Source organism: Symphodus melops, assembly GCF_947650265.1.
Source record: "Symphodus melops genome assembly, chromosome: 11".
Classification (NCBI taxonomy): Eukaryota; Metazoa; Chordata; class Actinopteri; order Labriformes; family Labridae; genus Symphodus; species Symphodus melops.
This window is the reverse complement of record NC_136701.1, coordinates 3607411-3622966: the sequence shown is the minus strand read 5'-3', so window position 1 is coordinate 3622966 and position 15556 is coordinate 3607411. Positions and strand designations below refer to the sequence as shown.

General features: G+C 43.3%; 1 protein-coding gene across 2 annotated transcripts in view; it reads left to right on the top strand.

Moving 5' to 3' along the window:
* The window catches only part of atp2a3 (ATPase sarcoplasmic/endoplasmic reticulum Ca2+ transporting 3), a 53809-nt gene that overhangs the window by 22607 nt on the left and 15646 nt on the right, over window positions 1–15556 (top strand). For both annotated transcript variants that reach the window (XM_079356143.1, XM_079356144.1), the window contains exons 5-9: window positions 555–693; window positions 6320–6400; window positions 6660–6745; window positions 7661–8125; window positions 14374–14462. In XM_079356143.1, coding sequence (XP_079212269.1) covers window positions 555–693; window positions 6320–6400; window positions 6660–6745; window positions 7661–8125; window positions 14374–14462 — 860 coding nt within the window. The remainder of the gene's footprint in view (window positions 1–554; window positions 694–6319; window positions 6401–6659; window positions 6746–7660; window positions 8126–14373; window positions 14463–15556) is intronic.

Here is a 15556-nt window from a genome sequence, read left to right as displayed (position 1 = left end):
GAATATTTGCCTTTACTGTATATCAATGCTAAACGTCACCACCCTCTCCCACTCGAGGTGAGTTCTCCTGATCATATCCGGCTGTGTTCTCACATCAGGTCACTCTTACTCTCTGCAGAATAAATAAATAAGGAGGCTGGAGGAGAAACTCCAGGTGAAGTCAGTTTGTGTTCACACATGCAGCTTCTCCAGCAAATCTTGAGAGTTTTCTTCAAGTGTGAAAGCTCTACTAAAGAAATGAGGTTGAAAGCATGTGTACATGTGTTCAACCTCGGCAGATATTTGTGTTATCTGCTTCTGGACAAGTTTGTGTGAAGAGTAAGGGATTAATCAAATGTGTACTTTCTCCACACTCGGTTAAAAGGACCAATGTGTTCAATTTGGTGGCTTTTTCTGTATTGTCATTTTTGCTCTCTACATGTTTTTATGATCTCAGATCACCAAATAACCTTTTAAAGCAAGAGATAACACTTAAGTTGCTGTTAAACGTCAATTAACCTACAGTTCTTAAATTGTCCTTGGCATAACTTTCTCTTATGCACATCTCACATCAGGAGAGAAATGCTGAGAATGCCATCGAGGCTCTGAAGGAGTACGAGCCAGAGATGGGGAAGGTGTACCGCATGAACCGCAAAGCCGTCCAGAGGATCAAAGCCAGAGACATCGTCCCAGGAGACGTGGTAGAGGTGGCAGGTAAGCATCCGGAACAAACTCTCGCCGTCACTCACTGGGACTAATTTATGACTCGTCTACCTTCATAGGACTGTGACACTCTCAGAAACACACACTCACTCACTCAGCCTCTGCCACCCATTCATGAGTCTGGAAACACGGTTGGAATATCTCTGACTGGATTACATAAGAGTCTTTTCCCTGGATGGGCAGGTGCCAGAGCTGTCTGTGTGTGTATATGTGTGTGTGTGTGTGTGTGTGTGTGTGTGAGGGTCTGTGTAAGTGGCTGTGGTCACCACTCGTATTTAAAGCCCAGTTTAATTTTCCGCAGCTTTCCCCCCCATTTCCCTTTGCTTTCCATGCTCTCAGTCCCACCACCTGGACGCTGCTGGATGTTTGTCAGCTCCTCACTCACACTCCCCTATGTTACATGCACACACAAACACACACACACACATGTGGCACACACACAATCCTCGCGCTGTACACTCGCCCATGTGTGGGCAGCTTGGTCTATAAATAGTGGTGTTGTCACTGTGGTTCCAGAGCATCTGTGTGTGCCATGAAACCAAGGAGATCACTTCACGGTTAACATGCCCGCTTTTTACAGTGTAATCCTCGTCTGCACGTGGTTTGGGATTTGACTGGGATGTCTGCAAGTGATGTGCAGGGAAAATGGGGAAATCACAGCGCTCATTCACAAGCACTGCATGCAGAATGAAGGAGAGGGATTATGCACGCTTCAGTGGTTACAGTGAAGCCTCAGCGCTTTTCGATTTTAGCTCAAGGGTTCAAAAATGGAAATTAGATCATTCATCCAAATAAACGTCACTGAGGGCTCCTCAGACCAGCGTTCCTTCAAGTACAACTTCTGCAAGTGTTTCAGATGGATATTTTTATTTTTTTTTAAAACAGACGAGGCTAGTGGTAGCGCGTCATCTTTCACCATGGCAGCTGGTGCTTCAACATAAATAGCACTTTTATTATTCACCATATTAACATGTAGAGGTGGATGTTAAAGTGATATTATTACCTGCATGGGTATTACATTCTGCACTGACGTGTATTGTCCTCATGCTGCCATCACTGGTTTAAATATACACACGTTTGCTGTGACCACGATCAGGAGTTTTATTTTGAAATGAACCCGATGCCATGTGCACTTTGTCGTCCTTTGTTCAACTTGTGCTGGTAAGGTTAACACTGACCGCCACCTAAAGATGCTCAGATCTACCTGGCCAAGCACTAAATTAACCGGAGAAAATCTCTTGAGTCAATAAAAGTTAAGATTGCCAAGAACAGCCGACACCATTTGAAGGAAAACCTGAACATAAGATACTGATTCTTATCAGGATCAGTTAATCAAGTCAATTCTTGTTTGTTTTACAATAATAAATGAGTGATCAGTTCTCCAAAAACACTCAGATGAAGTTCATGAACTCTTGACCTTGACTGTAAAGCAGCATCAGGTCGTCACAGTGTGTCTGCAGAAACTTTAAATATGAAATCTGATTTACAGCTCATACTCTACTTGCGATCATCATCACAGCCTGCTGTTTTAAGTTCAAGTTTAGATTAGGTTTACTTTAAACTGCTGCAGCAAATTAAACATTTTTCACATGGTGTACGTGTGTGTGTACATATGCAGTTGTCTGTGTGTGTGTGTGTATGTCTGTGGGTGTGTTTATGACAGGTAGCACCTCTTTGGAATTTGGGCTTGTTTCAGCCGGTGTCCTCATTCACACATGTACACGCTCTGCCAGACTCAGACAAGCCCACACAGGTGGAAAGAACCAAAAGTACTTTACAACATCCCCCACCCTCAACACCGCTACCATCACTGTCAACACCAACCGTGTTACCATGACAACGCTGCATGCTCTGCTCAGCTCGTTTCAGTGACCATGCAGTTCATAGGAGATGATGATCGTGCAGTGCAGAGACAGACAGACTCTGAATCAACAATGTGCAGTTTGAGTAAGAGGTCGTGATGTCACTGCTGCTGATGGAAGATGCAGGTAGTTTGTCCTGCTGTGGGGGAACGACAGCCAGCGTCTGAGTCCTTTCTTCTGGTTTGACACCAATCATCACTAAGTTAGCAACCATAGAGCGTCAAGACGTCAAGTGAAATGATCTGACAGCAGCGTGTGGACGTCTATGAATTGTCCTTTTTAGATGGTCATCAGTGTGCAGATGTGACCTGCAGTGTGAAAGCGCTTTGAGTCGCCTGAAGACTAGAAAAGAACTAAACAAGCTCAAGTTCTTTTCCCAAGAGTTATTCACAATATGGCGCATAGCTGACCTGATTGACAGGAGGGCGCGGTGTAACGGTTCGTCAGGAGGCTTCAAACCCGCCTCAGCTCCAGCTCTCAGCCTGTAGTTAGGTTGACTGAAAGTTAGAAAGAGATAGGATTTCCAGCGTGGAGGCTGCTGCTGATCAGCGTCCAGCGCCCCCTGCAGGAACAGCTATGGTGACATCACTTAGGCTTCATCTATAACATTTAAATTTAAATGCGCTATGTTGGGAACTCGTGTATAATTTGCATCGTTTCACAACTCAAGAACGTTGAATACACTTGTTGAGTGATGTTGTATGAAACAGTGAATTAGATTCTCGTTTATGTTATGGTCTCCGTTCTGATTGCACTTCATCACTGCCCTCAATAACCATATATGGTGTCGAAAGCCTTTCTTTCACAGCGAGGGGAGATGTCTGCATGTGGACGTAAGTGGGAAAGTCTGAGCTGAAATCGAGGCATTAGTAAACTTCTTTGAAGTCCAGAAAGCATTGAGTGTCAAGTTAAGAAGAGTTATCCCGGTGTTCTGCACACTGCTGCATTCTTCTCACATACACACGTAGTCATATATTAGCTGCTTGGTCCTTTCTGACATAATCTTGTTGCTAAGCAGTTTCAAACAGGAGTAAACAGCTGAGGTGGGCACCGACCGTACCACACACTCCTCTCACTCCGAGAGCGTGTGTCAGGGATCTTCACACACACCCTCCTGACTGAAACATTTGAGGTGTATGGTGACAAAGAAAACATGTCAATATTTTCCTTCCTTGCCGGGATTTCCTGGGCTTTCCTGTAGCGCAGATTAGCTGCTGGTTGTTCCATGGGAACTGGAGGCTGTACCAAGGTATCGGAAAAGGACACTGCTGACCACAAGTGCTTTGGAGGAGAGAAAAAAACATAAATGTATTTACTCAAGTTTCCACCACTACAACCACCGCTGCTGCTGCCTCTGCCCCCTTCTTGTAGGTACAGTCTTGGTGATGCCAGGCATGGTTACCACACAGTTGTGATTTTGGGCCTCCTCTGGAACTTTCCTGGGTTTGTTAGATGGAGCGACTGCAGCGGTCAGGTTGTCAGGACCTGAAGAGATGGAAACCTGCACCCAAATATTTACTGGGAACAAGTCACGGTTATCCTACATGTGAAGGGAGACCTCTTTGCCAGAATATTATGCAACACGTTAAGATTTTGATTCAAGCCCATTTTTACCGAATGGAAGGAGAAGTGTAGCTTTCCAAACCAGCTGATCTTCTCATTAATTCAAATCAAACATTAACATCCTCTGTTCTAATGTACTCCTGACTTCCTGTAATTATTTCTCTAGTTTAGATTTTTCAAAAGAAGTCTGAATAATAGTCAGACATATTTAAAGGCCTGGGTATCTGCACTCTGCGTGTCTACATTAGAATTAAATATTCCCTTTCAGCAGATGGAGAGTTTCTGTGGGAGGCAGGTTCGGGGAGCAGGAGTCTGGAGGTAGGCGTTTTGAAAGTCCTATCTTTTCTGCCCTCAGCCAGTCCTGCTACAGTGAACCTGTAGCCCCCTGCCGTCTCCCACACAAACACATCACACACACTTCTCTCCCCCTCCGCCTCTCCCACTCCTGTTCTCCTAACAGCCCATGGGTGTCAGACACAGAAATGCAGACATTGAAGTAGAAGCTATTTAGCTAAACACAGACACAGATTCTTCATTTCTTCTTCTCCCTTTTTACAATATTTCTGTCCTGTCAGGAATGGAAAAAATCCTTTCTCGTCTTCGACTGTGTGCCCAATGATCCAAAGTGAACACGTCAACTTACCAGCGAGTAACCATTTTGAAGTTTCTACTGTGACGTGCTACAGAAGAAAATCTGCCTGTACATCTGTCATGAGTGTTTAGAGAAACTTCCCACTGCCATTCCATCCATCCATCCATCCAACCATCCATCACATCCTTTAAATCCATCACATCCATCCATCCATCCATCCATCCAACCATCCATCACATCCTTTAAATCCTTCACATCAATCCATTACATCCTTTAAATCCATCACATCCTTTAAATCCATCACATCCATCCATCCATCCATCCATCACATCCTTTAAATCCATCACATCCATCCATCACCTCCAACCATCCAACCATCCATCCAATTATCAATCACATCCTTTAAATCCATCACATCCATCCAACCATCCATCATATCCATCACATCCAACCATCCATCATATCCATCACATCCAACCATCCATCACATCCATCCAATTATCAATCACATCCAATCATCCATCACATCCTTCAGCAAGTGAAGTAAGTCAAATCAGACTTCCTTCCAGCAAACTCTGGGTCTACCGCCGGCTCTCCTTCCAGTCTGGCGTGCCTGAAAAAACCTCCAAAGGGAGTCGTACAGGATGCCCCACTATCACTACTACATCATAATATCCCCTATTTCTCAAGCTAGCTCTGGCCCACTCTTTAATGTTCATTTTCAGGCTTTGACAAAGAGCAAGCAATAACCATTTTGTTTTGGGGCGTTAGATACTGTAAATGCTCTGTTTATGATACATGACTTTAATATGCAGGTCTTGATAACTCGTGGCCTCTGGTGGAGAAGATGAACTGTATTTTGCAGATGTAATGCAGGATGAATCTTAAAGTCTGACGTACTGCAGATAGAGTAAGTCTTAGTGTATCAGAAGAACACGGAGAGATGCAGAAAGTGAAGAGGAAGCTACAGGGAGGAAGTAATTGATCTTTTCTAAGAAAGGAATGTGACTCCGAGGTTATACCTGCAGAGTGAGCTCTGTTATTGTATGAACACATATTCAGTGGTGGGTGTAAACCACACATCATCGGCAGCTACACTTTGCTGTCCTGCTTACTTTACCCTTGCGTACCCATATATCATGACCCGTCCAAACATGTAGACGGGCCTCATACAGTTGTTAGATGGGCCTTTTTCTAACCATATTGACAATGAAGGTCACATTCCGGTATTGGAGATTTTCCGATTCTTCCTGTTTGGCTACCAGCCAAAGTTTATGCTTAGTAAACAAAATGATATTATCATATATCATGTCATCCGTCCAAGATGATGTGTTATTATTGTTCTGACACTCGGATTTTCCTTTTAGTTTAATGACTGATGAACTTTTGGACCAATAGAAAAACGGACAGGTAGCATCACTGCTGACCCCTCACTCGGTCACAAACTGTGCAAACTCCTCCCCTTTCATTGGCGTCCCTGTAACGTGAAACGAACCGACGCAAGAACAGTTTCCCCTTGTTGCATAGCTGACTTTGTTAATTGTGTGAGTCTATCATCATTGTATTTTCATTTGTTCATCTGTTCTTGTTTGTTTGTTAGTTGGTGACAAAGTGCCTGCTGACATCAGAGTGACCTCTATAAAGTCCACCACGCTGCGTGTAGACCAGTCTATCCTCACAGGTATGTCTCATGTCTTATCAGACACTAAAACACGTTCACATAATCTGGACACTGTTTGCTCGCTGCTACTTTCATTGATCCTAAAACACCTCAGGTTTAGTCTCTGTGATGTGGTCAGTTATCCTCTACCCTTTAAGCTTTGAGTGCTAACTTTGTTAAGCTGAGTCACTGTTCAGAAATCTCATTGTTGGTCAAATAATTACCCGTCGCTCTAGCAGATCTAATTTCGCTGACTTGTCCGGTACACTCTTTCCTTTAGGGGAGTCTGTGTCCATCATCAAACACACTGACCCTGTTCCTGACCCCAGAGCCGTCAACCAGGATAAGAAGAACATGCTGTTTTCTGTAAGTGTTTCTCCCTGGAGCTGGCTGACTCACATGCATCTACCGCCGTAATTTATTTCATGTTTGTTTGCACTGGAGCCAGTGTGAAGCTCATAGTCTGAAGCCAAACCGCCACAGCGTTTATAGCCTTGGATCATTCAGTCACCTCCACCATATTGACCTTTTTAAAATACAGAAAAATACATTTTAAATACACGAGAGATGGAACTAAACCGAGACCCAGGTACAGTAAGAATAAAGACTTTAAGAATACAAACCTAACCGATAACGAAGCCTAATAGGGAAAAGCATCCTTTTGCTTTTTCACACATGCACCCCCTAGTTCATTTATTTTTCTCCAGAGCTGGTTGTTCTGTTAGATATTCCCTATATAACGCTATAATGAGAATATTTCTATATTTCCAGCCTATGGTCGTGCAGCGATCACAGGAATAAACGTCACCACCTCCTCTCACTCGCTCGAGGTGAATTGTCCTGATTTATATCCTGCAGCGTTCTTGTGACCCACCAGTTGAGAGTCACTGGCGTAAAGTACAGTGAACATCATGAATGTATCTTAATGCTCATTGACAGAGATCTGAGTTATCTTCCTGTCGTTTAGTACTGAAGTCAGTTTTTAGGAGAAGTATGATCAGTTCACTTTTTAGTTTGTTGTTTCCAAACCTTGAAGCTCCTGTGGAGCCTCACAATGAAGGGATTGATCAGGATATACTGCTATGATAAAAAAAAAAACTTTTTTAATTAGTTCCTTCGATTAGATGAGACTGTGTGAGTGGCTCGTGAGTTGTTTTTAAACAGAACATTTTTGTCAAAGATCTGAATTTTCTTCAAGAAAGAATTTGTGTATTTCATTTTACTTCAGTACTTTCCAACACTCAATATTCTCTCCACACTCCCCCTTTTGTTTCCTCTCAGGGCACAAACATCGCTGCAGGCCGAGCTATCGGGATTGTCGTTGCTACCGGAGTTTCCACAGAGATCGGTAAAATCCGTAACCAAATGGCCTCTACAGAACAGGAGAAGACGCCGCTGCAGCAGAAACTGGACGAGTTTGGCCAGCAGCTCTCAAAGGTCATCTCCCTGATCTGTGTGGCTGTGTGGGTGATCAACATCGGGCACTTCGGAGACCCTGTCCATGGCGGCTCCTGGGTCAGAGGAGCGATCTATTACTTTAAGATCGCCGTGGCATTAGCTGTGGCAGCAATCCCAGAAGGGCTGCCCGCCGTCATCACCACCTGCCTGGCCCTCGGGACACGACGCATGGCCAAGAAGAACGCCATCATTCGCAGTCTGCCGTCGGTGGAGACCCTGGGCTGCACATCTGTCATCTGCTCTGACAAGACGGGGACCCTCACCACCAACCAGATGTCTGTCTGCAGAGTAAGTGGCAACCAGGACAGTAAAAAAACTGATAACGACAGACATTTCATTTAAACTCTTTTTTTGACGTTTAAAAAGATGAACTGGATCAGAAAATGAAACCAGATAAGTTTAAGTTAAATGTCGAAGCAGGGCTCATAGAGGAATGTGAAATGCTTCCTCTGTTCTAATGTTTGCCTCAGTCTGGCAGCTTTGAGATAGCGGCTGGTGGAGTAGTGCAGGCTGGCATGACCCAGCAGCACCCACAGCGATATCAGATCAACTCACACAGTACACGGGAAGGTTTCCAAAATGTCAGCTAGCCTGAGTGAACACAATGTAGACAGTGTTCCACTCAGAATGAGGTCGTGCCATATTAATAGTATTTACTTTCTTATTCTCTCATTTTCTTTGGACCTTAACATCGGGCACTTCGGAGACCCCGTCCATTATGTCTCCTTCGTCAATGTTGTCCTTTTTTCATCTGAGGAAGTCTGTTTTCTACCAGTATCACCCAGTCATTAGCTTAGGTTAGCATTAGCTTTTTCGAGAAGGTCATGGTGAAGAGAAAATTCAGATTGGTTTATTTATTGATGACTGACAGGCCTTTAAAACAGGAGCATCACTGCGTCTTCACTGGGCCTCGATCAGCGCCTTCATATAACGGGCACAGCAGAGCTTTCTCTCCTAGTGTCTCACATTGACTACACAGATGGACAGTTTTTTGAGATGCAGATCATGAAGAGCTGCTCTTTAGGTTTCACAGAGGGACAAGATGAGAGGTGAACATTGAGGGAATATGGGAGCTCTAAACAATACAAATAATAATATTTAAATTGGTAGGCAAATTGACCTTGGCAACCTGCAGAGTCATTTTCTGAATGTGGGAAACACTGGGAATAATTAATATTCATGACTGTCCTACAGGTTTTAGTTTATAAATGGCCTATATAAAATACTGTATTTAACTTGGCCAAACAAAATATCTTAAAGACAATTATTCCCAAGTATTTCTCCAGCAAATATCCTCATCCTGTACCTGTCGCTGTTAGCATGAGTGTGTTGGTGTTGCTTACCAGGAGTCTTTTCTCCAAGCACAGAGTAAATGCCAGAGCAGCTGTTTGTCTTGGCTCCTGTTTAAAACTTTATATACACACACACACACACACACACACACACACACACACACACACACACACACACACACACACACACACACACACACACACACACACACACACACACACACACACACACACACCTAATCAGTTAACACCTCTTGTCCTTACATCCTCCACCTCACCTCTCACCTCAGCTAATGATCTCACAGGTATGAACAGGCCAGCTCTGAAGCAAAGCACAGACAACACTTCTATGAGGAAACTGTTGGCAGCTCATTCATTCATTAAGACTGTCAAACAGTGATGAGAGAGGATTCAGGACTATTAGGATCTTCAAACTTCCAGCTTTGTTTCGTACTTTATCACAGAGGAGGGATCAAGAATATGCTAGAGTTGAGCGCTTCGTAAAAGGCAAGGGTGAAGTTTAGGGGTAAGGTGTAGGTCTTCATGTTCAAAGACCCTTTTAGGAACAAATCTGCAGAAAAGCTCCCTGAACCCTGAATTTATTTAAAGGTCACGTATTCTCCTCCTCTTCAGTGTAAATGAGCATCAGAGCTCCCAAAAACATCTGTTAAAAGTTTCTTGTTCTAAATCCACTCTGATCCTGTATTTGATCATACCTATAAACCCCTCTATTTCAGCCCTGATCAGAACAGGCGGTCTGTAGCTTTAAATGTAAATGAGCTGTGTCTGACCACGCCCCCTCTCTGGAAAGACTTGGGTGGCTCTGGCTTTCTCGCTCCATGTCCTCAAAGTTTACGGTGAGAAGGCAGACTCAAGAACAAACAACTAGCTATGGGAGTGTCACCCACCTGGGGGAGGGATTACTGCCCTTTGTGATGTCATGAAGGGTAAATCTCTAAACGGTCTGTTTGAGCACACATTTTCTGAAAAGTGGAGCAGGCAGAAGACGAGAGGATGGACTTTTTTGTCGACAGACTAGAGACTTCTCCTTTACAATACTCATTCTTCTTTCTCCCCTTCTTCTTTTCTAGTCTATATTCGTGTATGTGTTCATTGTCTTTAAATAATATTCTTAGCCTCATTCAAATGTGGCTATCCTTGTGGGTTTCAACGTCATGGTTAAAAACACAAGACAACTACAGAATGCACCATTCCATACATCTGCAGGCAATTGTGTCAATCATGTAGTGGTAAAATAGAAATGACTGTAGAAACAGAAGCTGTTTGTCATGTAGGATGCATGTTGTGCTTTGTCATTAGTACCGGAAACAGTGAAGGAGAAATAATATTCTACCCTTTGTCTTCCATTTTGTATATTCCCGACTGTTTCAAAAAAGACTTTGCATCAGAGGACTGTGCATTCCCTGCACAGCACACTTGTATTCTGTGTTTGCAGTAAATGCTCCTCCCTCTGCTTTCCCTCAGATAACTTAGTGTGTGTGTGTGTGTGTATGTGTGTGTGTGTGTGGATTATTGCGTAGCAGCAGGGAGTTCCTTCCAGCAGGAGGGACATGGAGCAGTGATCTCACTGCAACCCTGAAATCCTCTCAGACAGAAAAAGAGCGAGGCAGGGCTGATGCGGGTAAATATTGACCTTCTGTTTCCCTCTTTGCGCCCTGGCCGGCTGCCCTGGGCTCTCTGGAGGGAGATAAGGCTGCAGATACACACTACGCACGAAGAAAATCGAACTTCCGCTTTGCGTTTTTTCGGCAGGGTGTTTCCTGGAGATAGTCATTTTGGTTCAAAACGCTGCTGTTATGCTCTTTCCTTTATTGGTTTTTAAATGTGTCGAGGTTTGAGTCGGCCACACCAATGTTTACCCTGGCGTATCCATCTGTGCTTATTCTTGGATCCTGCTCCATGTGTCTCCCCTGACTCAGGGGTTTGTCCCATATCCGCAGGATTTCCAAGGATTCCCCCCTCTGCATCCTGCTGACAGTGACTCTGCACTTCCCCCTTTTGCCCTTCACAAATGAGCACAAACACAAATAGACATGCACACATTAAGAGGGTTACTCTTCATTAATCCCCGCATAAGCTCAAAGGGAAATGAGTGTAAGAATACAAACTTGTTCCACTACGGCTCACTCACATGGATTACACTGTGTCTTGTTTCCTTGGAGACTGCAGAGGATTAGAAAGAGAGAAAAAGTGACCTCAGATGAAAGAAGCCTTATTTAGTCTCTGTCAGCCTCACTGTGTGTGTTTGTGTGTGTGTGTGTGTGTGTGTGTGTGTGTGTGTGTGCTTTAGTGGAAGCTAAAGTTATCGGCTCCCTGAGATGTTACTATAGATTTAAGTCAAGAAGAATGGGAACAAAGTGAGCAAGCATGATGACCTTGCCGTGATTAAGAATCGAGCAGAATCTCCTTAAAGGGACAGCACATCCAGAATTTCAATAAAGAATTGGTTGGCTAAAATAAACTGCATTGTTGTATTACAGGGCAGACATAACGTTTACAACCTAAATGGCCAACTCATCACTAATGCAGCTCTGAGACTCGAGTGTGAAATAATTCTAGATAAGTCACGTTTGACTTGGTTTTCCATGAGTACTGTTGCTTAAAGTAAGTGTGCTTTAATACAACGTGAACACAAGCATCTGGTGTGTTTGGGCTGGTGGTTTTGATTACAAATCGGTGAAGGTTATCTCGCTGAGAGGTAGGAGGAGGTTTGCAGAATGGTCCCTGCAGCTCTTCGTCTGAGGGATGTAAAGGTAAACACTGATCTGTTGTTCAAACAAAGAGAACCATGTTGTACATTTTAGAAGCATATTTAATGAAACGTATGTGATGTCATGATGAGGTCATATTTGCTATCACTGTTTGTTGTCCCTCCTGAATCCAAAAAGCCCTTTTTGTAAAGCAATGTATTTGCACCGAGTTATGAAGGCCACTGTTGGTTGTTCCCATATTGTAAATGGTATCTCCACCTAAGTTCGATTTATCTTTCATCAGGAGAGACGATGTATTTTTATCTTATTTATCTTATGCACACTAGACTTGTAAAGGAATAATGTCTCTGTCAAAAGGCTGAACTAAACTGTGCCTTTAAACAAGCGATACAAAGGCTTTGTCTTGTCTGAAGTCTGCCATTGATTGATTGTTTGTTTTAAATTAGTGGTTAGTTGGCAACACAAAGACACCGACACAAGAATCAACACGAGTTAAACCAGTTAAACCAGACGGCGGCTTCATTAAATCTTCATTCTGTCTTAAATCGAGTTGAAATCAGGAATTAGGGGTGTTTCACCTCTGCATTTTTATTTCTGCTTCATACTGAACTTCACTGAATGCTTGACGCCTCTGTGGCACAGTAGTGGATCCACCAGCCTCCTCTCTCCTTGTGTTTTTGTCTATAAATTAGTATTAGCAGTGCATCATGATGCCGCCTCCCTGGGGGAATTTCAGGAATAAGATTTGCCAACAAAGCAAATCCTTGGACAGCTCTGGGACTCCGGCTCCCTCGCAAAGTCTCTCTGACTCGTTCTTTGTTTTGCAGCAGTTTAATGAAGCGTGTGTGGCAGTTTGAGTGACTGATGAAGCCTTACATCCAGACATGTAAGCAGAGCAACTCCCATGTTGCCTGTGTGTTTAGAAACTCAGAGAAAGAGGCGTAATAGCACAGCGACTGCTGCACAAACTGATAATGAGAGGGGAAATCTGGGCTCTTTGTGGATGTTTGAACTCAACCCCTCCAGTGACCAGATTTCAGCTTGTGCAGTACTTTGTGTTTACAGCTACTTCTTCATTTTATCAATGCCCTCCAGCCTTTAAGTTATGCTAAACAAGTTCAAAAGTACGGGGAAAAATCCTCAGTCTTTTGTAGGCTGTGTTTTGCTTCTGGGTACTAACATACGACGCAGCCTTTCCTCTTTATTTAAAGGGCCTCTGACACCATGAAGCTATAGTTGTGAGGTTCATATGACACTATAGTAGCAGGAAATGTGACTGTTGAAGAATAAACATCTCTTCTACAAATCCAGGTTGACATACTGTGATAACAAAGGTGTTTTATTAGCTGTGTACATACTAACTCAAGGGTTTAAACAAACCGCAGCGCTGCCCATTACAAGCACTTTGAATAACATGAAAGGAACATAGCCTTAAAAAACACTTTCTTTTACAAATGAGATGTTTAATTTTTGCAGTCATAGATTCTTGCCTGATCAAGCCCCCTCAGGGTTTTATGCTACAGTCCTACTGGGCTTGAAGATACTTTTAATGGGAAACATTTGTGATCATTAGCATAATGTGTGAACATTACAGGATGTACCCCGCCTTCTGCGCAGCTGCAATCGGCTCTGGCTTCTCTGCAAACACAAACGGGAAAAGCAGTAAAAGATGATGGTCGTAAACATGCTATGTTTAAGTGCTGGCTTCTCTGACAACAATGCAGCAGCCAGTGTGTCCTCCTTCTAACTTTAGATTCTGGTCCTGAATGGTCTGGATTTGTTTGGACCAGAGAAGGTAGGCGGTTTGAAGGCCACCCCACTCAGCCGTTTTGGACGCCCCTGGGTTTGTCAGATATGAGAGCAGTTATCAGGTCAACAGGTGTTGCAGTGATGGAAGCGGGCAGTGGAACTGGTTCAGATAGAAGTGATTGTACCCGAGCTAAAAAGCCTCTGCATGTTTCTAATAAGCTCCAGCAGCAGAAACCTGCTCAAACTAGGATCAATAGGAGAGAGGTTAGAACGCAGAAAGGTTTACAGACCGATGCAGAGCTGGCTAAACACTGAAGCTTCAGGGTCCACCACATGACAACCTGCGTGAGCATCCACTCTCGAGAGGAGGGAGTGGGAGACAGCTCTCTGCAATGTTTTAAATGTGTAATGCAGTACCCATTTTAAACACTAGGGGTCAGAGTTACGTACTGCTCCTTTAAAGTTACAGTCAAGCAGACAATGTTTTCACAGGTTACACTTAATTCTCCACATATTCTGTTCAGATTTGTTGATAATATGGTGAACCTGTGTGATGTAAAAGTTATCAAAGATGAATTAATAATGATTGAACACACTTAAATAGTGAAAGTACTTACATTTAGGGTGTAAATGAGCTTTCGATAATGCCCTTACTGATACACTAATTAATGCAATTAAATCTGAATAGTTTCCATCAATTTTATTCCATCAGAAAACATGATCTCACCTTTCTGCCTCTGTCTGTGTTTTCTCTCCTCTCCAGATGTTCATCACAGACAAAGTGGAAGACTCCGACTGCAACCTTCATGAGTTCTCTATAACTGGTTCTACGTATGCCCCAGAGGGACAAGTGTGAGTGTCACAGTTAAACATGCATGACTGGTATTTTGCATAGTTGTGTCCACCCAGTGGACCCTAACCCTAACCCTCATTTTATTCCATACTGGTCACCATTTTGACAGAATTTCTCATATTCTTCCTTCTGTCTGTCTTTGATTGAAATCTGAATTTCTCTTTTTATTACTAGATTTTGTCAGGCACACTTTTCAGTGGTCCAAGATTTCTTAATTTATTTACAGAGCTTATGATTTTTGAAAATGTTCCTCGAACTGCTCCAGGTTTAGCTGAAGCAATATCTGAGTGCAAAATAAAGAAATGGAAAAGGTTAGACATTCTCCTCTCTAATTCCGTATTTTATCATGTCTATAAACCCCTCTATTTCAGCCCTGATCAGAACAGGCTGTTTCTGTGTCTATAACTTTAAATGTAAACGAGCTGTGTCTGACCACGCCCCCTCTCTGGAAGGGCTCGGGTGGTTTGCTCCATGTCCTCTAGTTTACGGTGAGAAGGTAGACTCAGAGGGCAGAACAAACACCGAGCAAACAAGCACATTTTCTGAAAAGTGAAGCAGCCTAAAGACGGATGGACTTTTTTCATCCTCGGGGGTTTGTAGACAGACGAGAGATGCATGCTAATATTTGAAAACCAAGGTAAAGTGTATTTTGCTGAATGGCCTTTAACATTGATGAGTCCTTTGCATTTTATTGAAGAAAGGTTCTCTGGTCACAATCACACATCATCTCAAACTGTTTAGCCTCAGCTGTTCTGTATTTTTGGTGCATCACACCTTCTTTGTTCTAAAAGTTTACAAGTGGAGTGTGAACTTGTTTTAACATCCTTTGAGTGTTGAGGTTTTTCTAGCTGCATCTGTTTTATCTCGGTGAATATGCGATGGTGTAGGATTAAAGGTAGGAGGCCAGTCATCAGGTAGGAGAGGGTTCATTGCATAGACATGTTGTTTATTTAGTTGTTGTTTTTTTTTGTGAGTGACTCTGCACGAACCTGTCGATTTCATAACAGCAGAGTGTGGGTTAGTGTGTGGGAGCCTCGCTAGCAACCGAGGCAGTCTCTACTGGGAAGAGATCCATGGTTGTCATGCAATCGGA